Here is a 16,297-nt window from a genome sequence, read left to right as displayed (position 1 = left end):
CTATGGGACAAACTGAACATCCCAAGAGGAAATTTCATAAGTAGTTGGCAGATTAATGTCTCAGCGATCAGCTAGGCGTGACAGAGAAACGCAGATACTGCTAAAATACAAATAACTACAGCACACATGGTGAAAGCAGAATGATTCATAATAATAGTTATTCATAAATGTGTCAAGAACAGAATGGCGCGGGTACTGTTGGGAGGATAAGCAGGACCGGAATTATTAGAAGTGGTCTGTGACACTCAGCGACATCACGCCAAAGATAACATGGGATGTTTATTGAATTAAGAACAAAGGTGATACGCTTGTCCTCTCTTCCCATCTTCCTAAAGCATGTCATCATGCCACCAGTTCACGGAGAGTGTGACCACATGATAACTGATAAGCCCATGTCCTTTTCACCGCAGAAGTAATTTAGAGCCTACCAATAATATTCAAGCATGATGATGTAACACATTTTTATGGGATGGTTTATGGATGTGATCTTAGATAAAGGATTGTCCAGACATTATTGTTGGACATATAGAAGTATTTATGTAGCTTAGTAAATGGAATCAATGACCAGTTTTCATAACAATGACTATAAAAACTGCTGTTTCCTTTTGAGATGTGGAGAAAAATCTTGAGTGAGAGCTTGGCAGTTAATCTTGGTTTTCTCCCAGTTTTACATCAAAATTAATGCATGGTGACCATACATTTGGCATACCACAATCTACTCTGTGTTGTCTCTTTATCGGCAAATACCAGTTAGAGGGCTATTTGGTTTTTGACCTTTGTTTCAAAAACATAAAAAGTGGTGAAGCATAAACCAAGTAGGCTATGGCCTCATTAACAGTTTGGCGGTCTGGAAATAAAAGGGCTGGTAGCAACGCACTGGCACCCTTTCCAGACCGCCAAACTATAAGTATGCCGGTAGGGGTCACTGAACTCCCCGCTGGCCTGACCTGCCAGGAGTTTAGACCCCTTCAGGCATGTACTGAAGCACTGGCACTGTTAGTAATGGAGCTGGTGCTTCAGTGCCCCCATTCCCATTGGACTCCATGGGAATGTGAAATAACTGTATCGCCACCTCTTGCAATATCCAGGTGGCACCGGGATGTCAGGTGGCGGTAACAGTGTTATGGGGTTACCGCCAACCTCGTAGTGAGGCCATGTGTATCCTTTATTGATGTGAATTTAATTAGTTGGCTAAATCATTTTGGTTGGGGGCAGAGACTAGACATATGAATATGCTTCAATTCAAACATATAAATTCAGTTACCTAACGTTTCTAAAAATCTCAACGACTGCGAGTTTCGATCTAGTGGTGAGCAAGAAGCTTTGTGCAAAATTCAAACCACCCAAATGTGGGTGGTCTGAGGCACCATGAACCTTTACAAATTCTCCCAGTGTTCTCTTGGGGGAATTGGAGTTCAGTCAAGGGTTAAAATGAGGACCCTGAGAAGTAGTGCAGGCTATAGCTATCCCCACAGGACCCCATAACATGCCTCAATGGCCTACTGGGCCCCTGCAGGCCACCTAATGGCACTGGGTAATGGTAACATTTTGTAAAACAGGTCCACTTTCCTTTTGTCAGCTTGCATGCTGCCACTTCCAACACTGCAGTTCCCTGGCAAACCGGGGGGCACCAAAGTTAAACGGTAGCAAACAGTAAATCTAATGTATGTTATGTAATATAGGTTGCTCCACCATCTAGTACCTACATTGCCTCACTCAAGTGAGCATTTTTCCCCACTCCAAAGCAATATTTATTCGTTTGGAATGGGTTCTCACCATTAAACGAGATTTCCTTTGCTTTTCAAGGGGTGGCTCCTGACAGCACTCAATGCAAATAGTGGTTTCGTGGGAGGACACACACACCACTTATATCAGGCAGAAGCTGCAGTCTGGGGATTTGCATTATAGTGGGCTCCTCACGAGGGATCCATAGACATCTTCTGTATATCATAAATACAGCCCATGTTACAATTAAGAAACCGTTTACTTATTAGTGAATAGCGTCTTACAATGCTGTCTTAATGATATATGTGTTATGCTGAAGATGCCTTTAAATATAACATTGACAGCTGGCATATGAGAAGCACAGATGCTCCAATGTAAACACTGTTGTGTGCACCATGATGTACTCATTATTTTGAGCAATCAGGCGGTGCTTCTGCACCACTTAAAAGCTGAAACTATTGCAATGGAGTACAGGCAGGAGGGAGATGAAATGTAGGCAGGGACAGAGCTTGTGAGTGTTGTTTGGCTATTTACCCACCCATTGACTGCCTCTGGTAATGCTAAGCCCTAGGGCCAGTTCCACCACCACCTGTCCCGCCCCACCCAAAGCACGTCCTCAGGGATCCATTTCAACTTGCTCTATCAAAAGATAAGATCACATTTGAGCCTGCCACTGTTATTGCTGCGCAGTCTGCTTGGAGCTAATAGTCTAATTACAGATGCAAATGGCTACTTGTGCAATAAAATTTCTTAACCAAATGTGCTTTCAGCAACTTAAAGTATGTCTCTTCCATACACTGAAGTCCTGTTAAAAACAAGCAACGACAAAGCCAACAATTTTTTATTGAGATGTTAGATAGGCATTTGCCAGGTTCTGCCATAATATGCCAAGTTAATCACTATTTTCCAGCTGTTGCAATCTCATGCCAGGTAGTGCCATTAAGTCAATCCAAGCAAAAGCCTTTCCCATACTAGCAGAAAAGCCCAAACTATTGGCTTTGCCAATGCGTGTTTTTATAAAGGTTTGCAGTAACGTCGACAGAGTATATAGATATCCAAAAGGAGTTTAATTCTATGTGATAATGAATATGCCAATGATACAGATTCCATCTCCAGAAATATTAATTAATGGTATTAAGTGAACATTTCCTTTTCACGTACCCAAAAATGCAAAAGGTTAATTTAGAAAGAGCGCTCGGAGACCATTCGGAGCGGTCTTTCTAAATCTGACTGGCCCTCATTACGACCCTGGCGGAGAGGGGTTTACGCCAGCGTAATGCATGGCGTACCTCTCCGCCAGATTCCGACTTTCCGTAGCGCCATGGTGATTTTTACGCCCGGATTTTCTGGGCGGAAAAATCCATGGCGCTACGGGACCTCTTGTTAATTACACCACCGTAATCTACGGTGGCGTAATTAACGCCTTCCCCACTCCCATTATACCCTATGGGGCAAAAATGGGAATGGGGAAGGGTAAATGGGGATTGGGGACTAACCGCCCCGCCAAGGTCGGAATGGGGCGGTAAGTCCGCCAACCCCCATGGCGGAGTTGGCAGCTCTGCGCCATGGACCATGGTGCAAATTGCACCATGGTCCTCCGCCGGGTCGTAATGAGGGCCACTGTCACGCCTTTTGACACACACGCACAGAAGCTGACAGGCGGGCGTGGCCGGAAGAGGGTAGTTGCGTGCGTCCCAGGTAAGTGTTTTTTTCTGTTTCTGCATGTGTGTGTTTCTGTGTCGGTACATCTGGATGTCTGTGGGGGAGTAGAGGGAGTGTTTGTGGCAGGGGAGCGAGGGGGAGGGACAAGGGGTGTGGAAGCGTGTAAATGTGAGTGTGTGACTGTGTGACTGTCTGTCTGTTACGGTATGTCTGAGGTGGAGGTTACAGGGAATGCTTTGGACTAAGAAGAGAGGCGGCAAGGAAGCAAAGCAAGACTTGGGAGATGGGATATTTCTGCATTTGAATGCCGCACAACATCAGCCTAAAAACGGCCTTTTTTGTGTGTGGCCTTCAAAATGCCGAAATATCACATAATACCTAATTCACTGCTTGTCCTGACTACCTCCTGCAAAACTCCATCACTAGAGCATGCAGTGTCCTCGACAAAGCAAAGGTTTTGTTCTGCTGCTTGACCATTACTGACGAGGTGAGATGGCCTTGTGTCGGAATAAGGGACACACACACATAACCTGACATCTGGCAAAAGAAGCTAAACGAAGTTGGCATATGTGTGTGCAGGCACAGTACAGGTACAAAAAGGTCATTATCAATGCAAGAGTCACTCACTAAGAATGGGTACAGCCCCCTCCATAGTAGTGCCAGCGTCGCTCCCATAGTACAGGCAGGGAATGGGCCAAGCTTCACACGCACAGGTAGAGCACAGGCCCCTGCACGGCAAGCATCACTCACATGGAATGGGTACTGCAAAGGCGACCGCAGGGCAAACTTTCCTTGCACAGAACCGCTACAGCATGGACTCAGTAGGGAAAAGTTCACTCATCCAGAATTGGTACAGCAAGGAACTCAGCAGTTCACACGTCACTTACGCAGAATGGCCACAGCATGAGCCACAGCTGTGCAAGTTTTGATCTCAAAGAAATGTACAGCATGGGGAAGCTTCACTCTCACAGAACAGGTAGAGCATGGACTCAGCAGGGACAGGTTCACTCATCCGAAATTGGCACAGCAAGGACCTCAGCAGTCCATGCGTCAATCACACAGAGGGTTATAACATGGGCCGCAGCAGGTCAAGCTGCCTATCACACACAATGAGTACAGCCTGAGCCACAGCAGTGAAAGCTTCACTCACAAAGGATATGGCTTCAAACAGCAAAGCTATCCCTCTAAATTGCACATACTGCACCAGTTCTGGCATTAGACAGCAGAGCTGTCCCTCTAAATTGGTCATAATTGATACCTTCAAGGGCCTGCATGTCACAAGAAGGGAAAACCTGCGCAAACAATAGGACAAAATGGTACTGAAGAGACATGGGTAAAGATTGAGACTCTGAAGGTCATACTTGTTACTAGAAATAAGATCATGTACAAACAAAAGGAGAAAAAAGTTCAGTAGAATTGAGGGTAAAGTTGAAGGCTGCTTTTGACTGATTTGATATGATAGGTTATTTATAATGTGCTTAATACCCAGAGGTTTCTAAGCGTGGACCCGGGATCAAACCTCTGGTGCTCCGTGTCATGTTGCTTCCAAGGCGAGCACGTTGCCCCTGAGCTATCCTCCCGAGTTTGTCAACAGAAAACAGGGCATATCAGGTGGGATGGACCAGCCACAATCAGACAACGGAAACCTGGACCACTGGATGCTGTGTCATAAGAAGGCAGAAAATGACCAGTTAACCAATAAATTGCCCACTGGAAAAAACACATGTTGTTTTATAGCTTTTGGAACCAGCTTTAAAGTATGTTCAATTGTCGACACACATCCCAGCATATCAACTTGGCTAAAACTGTCAATATTAAGGTACAAATCTGTCAGCTTCTCCCTCTCTAAAAAGAAAGTCCCCTCACATGTAACCCCCTTTTGCTGTGCGAATAGCTATGGATTGGTGAGGCGGTTCCTTCCTGTCTTCAGGAGATGCCCAGAGGGGCCAGATCATACATTGTGCATATGATAATCCCTGACAGCCCCTGCCTGTCTCTGAAAGGATGGCCCTGAAGATAGATAAGTTCTGTATAGTTGCTCTTGAGTTCGCTCTTGTAACAAAACGTTCCTAGTAACTCAGGCATAAAGCAGTACCTCACAAGGGGAGGGAGATACTGGGCAGTTTGAGATTGCATTGTTACTGGACTGTGCAACCAGAGACTTATGGGGAAGCCATTTGTACTGTGTGCTCACTCAAAATCAGAAAAGTATGCCAATTCTTGAAATCAAATAACTCATGATCTAGAGTCATATAAGTCGGTAATATCCCTGAACAATTTGACACAGAAGCAAGCCATGCATTCAGGCCAATGCATGTTGGTAATACATCCTTCATCGAGGCATGCCTGTCAATCAGGATAAAAACCTTCATCGTCTGTGTCTTCAAGACGTTTAGAAAAAACAGGAATACAAAAAGTCGATAACTTCAAGCACCCAAGCCTGAGTGTCTCTGGAAAGCAAAGGAGGAGAATAACAGACCTGTGGGTGCAGTGCTCTTTGAAATCTACATACCTTGATGAATTTGGTTTTCCTCAAAATAGTTGGTGATGCCCACTCACCCTCCTCACACTGTTACTGGACGGCCCATCCTATCCCCTGCCCAAACCCGTTCCCGGCCACTATCGGCATGCTTCACTTCATCCTCCTGCAGCTGCAACGCCCCTTTAGGCCTAAGGGATGCTGCACCCAGCTTCATGGAACACTTGGAAGAATCCAGACTGAAACTTTTTCTATCATTTCTGCTGCTAGTCGAACCGCAAAGAACCCCGGGCGCATTTTTACTGCATATTTCGAAACTGAAGTTGGCTGCAAAACCGGTGAAGGGTGGTGGGTGGGGCTATGAAGGATTTTATTTGGGCCTGTGGCTGTGTGCACTGTGTGAGAGGGGTTTGAGGCTTGTGAGAGACACTGGGGCCACCTTCCCTGGAGTCTAGCCCCTGTCCCAATCTGTTGATGAACACAGTCTGATACCCAGATGCAGAGGCATTGCTAGGGGGGGGCTGAGGGGGCTGTAGCCCCTAGTATTTTGGTTGTAGCCCCTGATAGAAGCTGGGCGGCTACAACCAAAAGGCTAGCTAGCCCCCAGTCCCGATAGATCCGATTTAAGCATAGCCCCGGATCTTTTCCAGAACTAGCAACACCCCTGCCCAGATGGGCAGAGGTTCCAGCTGGCCACAGGGCACAGCATTGGAGCAAGCTAGAGTAAGGCCAGCAAGAGAGAGCGAACGCCTGGCCGTGGCAATGTGAGAAAGCGAAATGGGTCCTGTCTGCAAGAGTTAAGTGTTGGGAGCACAAGGAGGACACCTGGTTGTAAGGCCTCTTCTGTGTGTTTCTGTGACTTTAACTGCTTTGCGATGGTATGCATACTCAGTTTGTGTGTTCTTATGCTATATTATGATCTCTTGCATAGTTCCCATCGACATCTCCGAGTGCTCCCTCCACTAACACGCTCACATTCTATGCTCCAACACACAAAACGTATACCAGCAAGCCACGCACACATGGAACTTGAACTCGACACCTCTACAGCCATCTTTCATGCCACACCCTGGGCCAATGCACCCTACCACCACCGTGACGAGGCTCCCCTTTGCACACATCTGCCACTGTGCTCTCGATACGGAACACCTAGACACTAGAGACTGTGCAAATGGCAGCAGAGCATGGTAGGCTTATCAATAACATCACATGGCAGTACAGATTCTCACAACACATGCTGTTTTGCATAAGGTCAATGTATAATGCAGTATTGCTGATGTAAAATACCTTAAGCATTAAATCCACAAATCTTATATCATTGGTGTGAATGCAATTTCCGAATGCTTTCTACCAGATCCATTTTGACAGAGGATTTAGGGACAATAGACAATGATTTTCACGTGGCAGAAAGCATCACAGACAATTATGCAATTATGCTAAAATAACTACTGAAATCAACGGATACCTTGAACACCAAACACACAACTACAATCAAAAGTTCAGTAGATGTTCAAAATCCACACTTAAGCAACTGGATCCAGCAGAAACCATGTCTAATTGATCAATGACATAACTGATGGGGGGAACACAATTCAACCTGTAGGTTTTGCTTTATGGTTCTCTGTTCATAACCAGCAGAATGTGTGCATTGAACAATATGAACATATCTAATCACAGGGAAGTCAAACCCTGACATCAAATACATAAATTGCCTTATTATGTTATGTACTATATGCTATTTGTCTGATCTAAGCAACATTTATATTATACAGAGTTAATTCATAGATATGTTGACAAATGTGTCACAGCTAAGTCACCTTAAATGGTCAATTCATTAGGCAGATTCCGTTGCTCAGAGCGTCGCACGTAACCTATGGAACGATGTTAGTACCTTGAGTACTTTAAATTTACAGTTTTACACATGTGCCTGAAATTGACATGAAAATGGACTCACCAGCGAAAAGCAGAAAAGGTTCATGTTGATCAGAAGGCGAGTCCCCGTCCATACGAAGTCTGCCTTGGCCAGGGTGCGCGAGCGGAATGCCGCCTCCTGGCCGCCCAGCTGTTTGTATATTTCTGTGTAGAGATTACTGCGAGATGCAATCCCTGAAATAATCCACTGGATTCAGAGGCCATTATTAAATGAAGCGGCCATCCCAGAGCAAGCAGGGCCCGCTGGAGATAAAGGGCCAGCGCGCCGGGTGGTATGGGCAAAATGCCACGGCTCTGTCAAAGCACTTGAAAACCTTTGTTGAATAATGATGGTGTTTATGCAAAGTGACACAGGACCTCATGAAAACTTTTTTTTAGTTCCTAGACAGTTTTAATATCTGCGTGCACATGATGTGCCCCTGGTTCAACGCCTGTGTTCTTGTCCAGTGACCCCTGCTTTGAGTATTTCTTTTTTCTCAACCAGATAGTCCCAAAGAGGAAGCAACGTCACCTCTCCACTGTCTCCATGGCCTGGCACTAGATGGAAAACCGATTGTGTGGTCTGAGCCGAATACCACGTAGGCCACCACTTTTTGGGGACGGACACAATTAAAATAAGCCGACTCGTGCAACAGACAATGCAATAAGCCGACTCGTGCCACAGACAATGCAACGTGCAGCTCACCTTGCAGCTTGGATGGCGAAGGGGAAAAGTTCAGCTAGGGCTAACAATTTCTGTTCTATGTTAATCACCATGTTTGGATCCCCTTGCCATCCAATGCGGATTTTATTTATTTATTTTTGTTTTATTTGCTTTTGTAAAGTTAAAGCGCAATATGCAGACTGCAAGGACGGGATCAGTCACGTGCACCTGCTCGGTCTTCAAGTGCTCAAGCTGCACTCCCCTACCACACTTCCTCTCCCCCAGAAGTTTACATCTGACGCCGTGTCAGTTGCAGGGTGAGAGGGGGGAGGAGAGGGGAAGGCAGGATGAGCTGAACACCACTTTTGAGTAAGCTGCTATAGTCATGGGGGTTCATCAAAGAGTGCACACAGTGTATATTTGTTCAGATGGTGTTGTTTGCAGTACATACAAGTATGCACAGTGTAGTCAATTTGTACTGTAAAATCAATGAACACTGCACACATACGCAAGTTGATATTTCATGCAATGAAAACATGAGACAATCTAAAAACACATGAAAACAGAAGGGGTGAATCACAAATGCCACACTCCCCTTCCCCACTGGCAGAGTGCCTATGGCCGGGGAAGCACATGAATGTGTGGGTGCTTCAAGCCTGTCACATGACTTTGAGTCTCCTAGTGGGAAAATGATAAAGAGCATCTCCAAAGACTGGGAAACCAATATGGAAGATAGAACGGGGCCAAATCAGTGCCGAAGAACTGACGCTAATGTGGCCAAATTAACTGATTAAAAAAAAAGCATACAAGCAAAACCCGCTCACAGGTACCGCGTGAGTTGCACCAGTGAGGTATTTATGTAGATAGTCTCTTGGCTGCCTATCTTCATGGTTATCACTGTCATCATCACTTCCCCCCTCGCGTCTGGACATGGGTCCTGAAGGCGACCCTAGGTGAATAACCTAGTGTGACTCAGTTACACGATAAAGGCAGCACATCGAAAGTGGGTGTCCCTAGAACACTACAAAGCATCTTATAATTGTTACAAGAAATTTCGGAATCTTAATTCGAATTTTGACAATATTTACTTATTAGCCATATCATGGCTGGCCAATCCAATGTAAATTAAGGTTCCCTTTCTCCAACCAAATGCTCTTGATTTGACCAAACTAAATGGATAGTTGTAGGGGCCAAATAATTCATGGGTAGAGCCGAGACATTGCCGAGTCTGGGGGTCCTGCTTTCCTTTAAGAGCCAAACACGAGCTAAGTCAGTGATAGACTCTTAACTGGCCTACTCCCTCTCCACCACGGAAACCCAACACTTATACCTTGTGGTTTGTCTCCCAACACCCACAACATAAAAACTGTACGTGTTTTCCTGTCACAACGATCCTCTAGACCACAAGAACCATACATGGCTCCTTGTCTCACCACCAGCATTACACATAACCCATACCTGCTCTCTTGCCACCACACCATAAAACACAACACCTATAAGTGGAGTCCTTCCCACAACTTTCTATAACACAAAGCTGCACCTGCATCCCAATTTGGCAGTTATGACACAGTGAGATAAACATTATTTGCTCAGGATCACACAGTGTAAAGCACAGCTTGCACTTTACTGACTTGGACACATATATCCTCAGCTCTCATCCAAATATCTGTTCATCTATGTACACAATGCAAAAGATAAAAGAATACTGCTTCATAGACAGATGGCTTGAAAAGTACACAAATCACATTATAAACGAACCTGACAAATGTATTAATACTTGTAGAAACATGTTACGCAAAACAATTGAAGAGATGTTTCCCCATTCTAACTACAAGCAACAAAATACAAAGCTATGCCGCTCTACAAAACACTATTATGAGTTTTGTTATGGTAAGACTTAAAGACATACAACAGAAAAAAAAATATGTAATAATATCAGCAGTTTGCAGCCATTCTATGATACAGCCATAATTTGTAAGTGTACAGCATGTGAGGAAAATGTGACGTTCCAATAACACAAAATCACTTTTTTGTTTATATCAAACCAGCAAGTATGATGGAAGAAGGCACTGTGTTGCAGGACTGGGGAGGGGCGTTTGGGTACAAACACAGCAATGCTATTCTTACCAGCTGATAATGATTGACCCCCTGCTCACCCCGACTTCTGGGGTGCACAAAGAGAACTTCCCATTTAAATGTGCTGCTGAACATGTATCTCCTTCCTCCCCATGGTTCCCATGGGCCTAGGAATGCAGGGAGCATGAGGCCACCAGAGCAATCTTGAGCTCTGATATAACGGAATCCCCCGCAGTTCCACCCCACTAATGGGCAATGGAGGCAATTCGTCAACACTGCCATCATGGTCGCTCTGCTTCTTAAATTGTGGGGAATGGAGGATGGGCCAATGCTTTGATTACTTACTGGTAATCTCCATTATTCTGGCTTCTGAGTCCAACTGTTCCTTGTTTCAGTCTCAATTAATGAGCCCAACCCAGACAAAGGGACCTCATTCCCTAACGGTAAACACAAATGTTTACTCCCCCGTCAGGGAAGGGGCTAAAGAATTACTCTAAGTTAACCACCAGATGTAGACAATGTAGTACCAGCACCACAAAATATCCGTAGCAACAGGAGGCTTGGAGCAGGACAGGAACAAGCCAGGGTAGAGTTATCAAAGAAGTGCCCTGTTGTCTTTCTTCCTTGTCCCAGGCCAAACTATAAGGTAATGCAAAGTAGTACAAGTGATATGGTGCAAAGTCACACAGAGGAATGATAAACTGCAACACTAGTGAACACTTTGCTGAATAACAATCACACATCAGTGGCAGATACACTCTGGAACAATTGATCCAAAGAGCGAATAGGAGCCTCATAGACAACTTGTATTAGAAAATGACGGTGCCAGGCAATGCAAAGTGTTTGCCTGATATATGGAGGTCAAGGAAACACACTTGCATGTTTCCCTAGAGGTGGACACGCCTTCTGTGGAATGGCCTTAAATGCCAACGGTGAGACAAACCTTACCAGTTTCATATGCCCAATAAGTGGTCACCCAGGTCCAAAGACTAGATGGATTGGACCTCACATGGTCAAGACACAAAGGAAGCTAATAATCTGTGAATCTTTTTTTTTAAATTGGTTAAACAAGTCAACCTTTAACAATTTTCAGAGAATTAGGTACAGTCAATCAGCAAAATTAAAAAAAAGAATACAATTTAAAAAAAGCAAAAAGAAAAAAAAGAACACAGATTAAAACATCACAAAGTCTTACAGAAAACGAGTCATAGAAAGAACACTTAGGGGGTAATTCATGGAATAAATGTGCGCCAAAATATGTGGCGCAAGCTGGCGCAAGCGTGAAAAAGCTAGCGCACGTGTGCGAATCACACGCGTGCGAATCATGGAAGGCCCTGCGCGTGTTTTTCCCGGCGTGTGCGCCAAATCTGTGCGTGGCACACGTCACTGCGACATCCCGAACGCTGTGCACGACGCACACAGCGAAAGTGCGCAACGTGTAGCGCACGCACAAAAAAGGGGGTGGAACACGCGGAATAGGGAACAACGTGTGAAAATGAGGGCATAACTGGGGAAGTACTGCTAGGAAATACACAGAACGCCCACACGCTCACAAAACTACACATATTAATGGAATCGAATAGGGGAAATACACGCACACCAAAAGACACGTCCGCCACACGAAGGCAGGCGGAAGCGTCCCTGCGCAGTATAAAAGTGCGCGCAAACAACAAACACGTATATACAGCTATGATGAATGTCCCATTTCTCGCAGCACTGATCGTGGGACACCGCAGGAGGAGGAGAATAGCCAGGCCCCGCATTTTTTTGCCCAGGACCAGCCTTTTTGGGATGCCTGATGACCAGGTCTATGGCAGGTATAGGTTTCAACCTCGTATCATCCTAGACCTGGTCACTGAGTGGGAGGATGACCTCACATCACCCACCTTTTGCTCCCAAGCACTAAGCCCCTTGGAAAAGGTGCTCAATGTCCTGCATTTTTTGGCCACTGGGTCATTTCAGCGGACAACTGCCATAGTTGGGGGTGTCTCACAGCCCACGCAGTCACGCTGCCTACACCAGGTTGGGGAATCATCACTGCACGCTCCTCAGTCTGCAGGCACATATACATGCCCAGAACTCCAATAGAAAGATAGGCCGTGGTCCAGAACTTTTACAGGGTGGCACACTTCCCCAAAGCGCTTGGCGCCATATATTGCAACCATGTGGCCCTACGTCCACCTAGGGCCACTGAGAACATCTACCGCAACCGCTAGCACTGGAATTCCATGTACGTACAGGTTATATGTGATGCCCATGGAATCATCACCTCTGTCTATGCAAACTATCCTGTGTCTACCCATGGCAGTTTCATATACAGAATGTCCGCCCTGAGCGGGGACCTGGAAGCGGGAAAGCATGGTGACACATGGCTCATTGGTGAGTACAAATGTCTGTGCAAATGCATGCATGTCACACACAGACAAATACACAAACCCAACTAATGACAACCATCATCACCTTCCCTGGGGAAAGTGCCTACCCTCTGAGCAACCACATGATGACGCCAATATGGAACCCCACCACACCACCCCAGGTACGATACAACGCAGCCCATATTGCAACCAAGGGCATGGTGGAGCGCTCATTCGGAGTGCTCAAGTCACGCTTCCGCTCCCTTGACCGCTTTGGCAGGTAGCTACTATATGCACCCCCAGTAGTGTGCAGGATCACTGGGCAGCATGTGTCCTGCACAATGTTGCAACACGGCGGGGCGTATCGGTGGACATGGTGGTGCCCCCACAATCCCAGGCACAGGCACTGCTCATGGGAGGGGAAAGGGCACGTGGCGAGGCAGCCCGGTCCCAGCTTGTGGCCACATTTTTCACCTAAACTCCCACCCCTGCGGAGTGCACACAGGCTTGGCACATACCAGGTGACAATCGATGATGACAAACAGACAGTCAACTGTCACAACCTTCCCACCCTGAGAATGTTTCCACAGAAGTGCTACATTGTGTGCATCGCTAGCTACTTAAACATAACCAATCCTGTGTGACCAAAAGGAACACATGCAAGGTGCATATCCCACCAACCCCCTGCAAAACAGGCCATGTAAATCACTGGTATGTGACCCAAACCCTCCCAACACCCATGACCCCTGTCCTCCATGCCATGCCATGGCATGCAACAGCTGAACAGCCAACCAAATGTACAACACATATCACAACCTTCTTTAAGTGCAACGTGAGAAATGTCAACAGGCATGAGACATTCACACCTGACATGTGACCTCATGAACTCACTTGGCAAAAATATCCCACACATACAAATGGGGTCATCATGAGTATGGCGGTACGCCATAGACGGTGCCGGTACGTCACTGGCACCGTCCATACCGTACTGCCATATTACGATTAACCCTGGCAGGTGGCGGGCTGTGTGGTGGTCGCCACAGCTGCGCCTGCAGCTACCACTACCGGTGGGCCCTGTAAGAGTATTTAGCATTTTTTTTCATGCAACACCACTGCATGGGTTTGGTGCATTGCTATAATGCGGTACAGCAAGGCATGTGTTGCCAGTATGACATGGACATGTAAATGAAAACAGGCTATTCAGTCAAAAATGATTTCTACATCTAAAATGCAAATAATTTTTTTTTCGCAGTTAAAAGCATATATTTTTTTTCTCACCTGAAATTCCTCTGTTGCAGGAGACACATTTGAGGATTAATGAACTAACCTCATTAACAATACTAACGATTATAACTCATTAATAATATTATGTGTTCTCCAGTGCAAAATGAGATGGAAAATGACAGGCTCTGAAAGTCATTTTAAACGCGCATCCAGATTTTTTTTTCTTTGCTTCTATCTGCGCTCTGTCCAGAGTATTTGCAGGAAGCAAAGACTCGAATAAGCAGGAAATCAGTTTGGTTATAGTTGCAACTGTATAAGCCAAGCCATTGTTAAAGAAATGGAGGGTAGGACATGATAGAATTTCATTGGTTGAACTCGTTTGGCAGGCTGTAACAGAGCTTTGCTAATGAATCTCGGGGAAGAAGAGGGAAAAGACTTTTTACACAGCTGGGAGAAAGACCTGGCTGGTGGCTAGGGATTTTCCTGATTGAAAAAGCAGATCCCAGTGCACTGTGCAGAGACTAGGATTTCCAGTCAATAAGCCCCGGTTTGAGCGACGGCAGATGCCCGTCCTTGCTGGGGTGATTTAAGAAGAATTCATTGAACCAATTCCAGAAGGCGACCAGCCGACGAATTTCACATGCTGAACAGGCCTGGTAATTATATTACAGAGTGTGGGGGCAGTGTGTATGTGTGCGAATCTATTCAGTCATCGTGGAAGAGGGAACTCCAGTGTTTTATCAACATGTTTAATGTTGCGAATTGAATATGTTCTCGCCACTCTCTTCTCATTTTGTTACAGATAAGGTTGTTACTGTGCAATTTCCATTTATTTCTGTAAAAAGAGTAAGATCGTGTTGAAATGCAAATTTTTATAATACACAAAAAATATCTGAAAGCAGACGGATAGTGTGTTTTATTTTTCTCTTTTATTTGTGCATCTACCATTACAGTACTGATAATATGGGGAGCGGTTTAGACAGTGCAATTGTCATTTTTAAGCTAGCTAAAAATAAGACTTAGCGGTAGCTGTGTGCATGATTCCATTCAGTATATAAGTGTATGTTTTCTGAACGGAACATAATAATAACATAATGAAATAGACTGCTGCTGGAGGTACATGAGTCAGCAGAAAGAGAGGCCCTGGACATAGTTCACCGATGTAGATAAGTTGGTGATGAATACCACATGTTAGCTCGCTGCCGTAGATAAGCCAGTGAGGACAGCCCATGGTGGCACTCCAATTGAAAATGTGGTGTTCCTGAAATGTAAGCCTGAGGCCTCTCTGGTGATCACACGAACAAACTAAGCAAAAATAAGGGGTTCTGGATATTGGGGCCACATATAAAACAAAGGAATTATGCTCACCAGAAATACCACCAATAACGCATACCAACATAATATATACCACTAAATGTATCAGTGTGCTGAAATAATATATGTATACAGTAGTACTATATACCAAATCTAATCTGAATGCAAAGAGTGATTATCACTGAATTATTTTCATTTTGGCAGTAAGAAAATACTGCTAGGCCCCAAATCTATACAAAATGCCCTACAGCCTGTGTCAGCACATGTTACTTACTGTCGGGTCGCAAGGGTGCCAGGGTCGGATGCAACAGCAGCATCACCTGGAGCCGCAGGGGTTGGTGGCATGGCTACACCAGCATGTGGTTGGACATCCTGCCCCTGTGGTGCACCCCTGCCTCTTCCCGCTCTACGGCCACCCTGGCCACCCTGGACTCCACGTACTCCCTGGTCACCCCGGCCACATGCCCGACCACTCCCAACACCGGCAGAACACCCAGCTGAGCCCCCCATAACCTTTGGCGGCCTCACAACCATGGCACAGATGTAACAATGTCAATGGGAGCTGCACTGAACAGTTGTCATGGTCAATTGGGGTGAAGGGGGCAGGCTACATGATGGTAGATGCACCCCTGTGCTCCTGCAAGGCTGCCTGTGGACCCTGGGGATAAATGACGTTCACGCAATGCTCAGGCACCCCAAAAATACAAGAATAATGTATACACAACTCCTGGAGCCCGCGTGCATGTAAAAAAACCTCACGCAGTACGCTGTGGCACCCAGGAACACAAAAAAAGCATACGCGATTAACACGCAGGCTACTATGACCTCAATAAATGGGGTACATGACAAACAGGGGCCCTTTCTGTGGGAAAAATAGCGTGCAATAGC

At 45.6% G+C, this 16,297-nt stretch overlaps 1 protein-coding gene and 1 long non-coding RNA gene across 4 annotated transcripts in view; one reads left to right on the top strand and one right to left on the bottom strand.

The window, feature by feature from the left end:
* The window catches only part of SAMSN1 (SAM domain, SH3 domain and nuclear localization signals 1), a 1,266,558-nt gene extending 1,258,601 nt beyond the window's left edge, over positions 1-7,957 (bottom strand). For both annotated transcript variants that reach the window (XM_069636417.1, XM_069636418.1), the window contains exon 1: positions 7,821-7,957. In XM_069636417.1, the coding sequence (XP_069492518.1) occupies positions 7,821-7,844 (24 nt within the window). In that variant the 5' untranslated portion in view covers positions 7,845-7,957. The remainder of the gene's footprint in view (positions 1-7,820) is intronic.
* The window catches only part of LOC138526079 (uncharacterized), a 169,203-nt gene that overhangs the window by 40,923 nt on the left and 111,983 nt on the right, over positions 1-16,297 (top strand). The window lies entirely within an intron of this gene.

The sequence above is a fragment of the Ambystoma mexicanum genome, chromosome 7p, assembly GCF_040938575.1.
Source record: "Ambystoma mexicanum isolate Mex_15411 chromosome 7p, UKY_AmexF1_1, whole genome shotgun sequence".
Classification (NCBI taxonomy): domain Eukaryota; kingdom Metazoa; phylum Chordata; class Amphibia; order Caudata; family Ambystomatidae; genus Ambystoma; species Ambystoma mexicanum.
The sequence above is the reverse complement of the archived record's forward strand: the minus strand, read 5'-3'. Positions and strand labels throughout refer to the sequence as shown.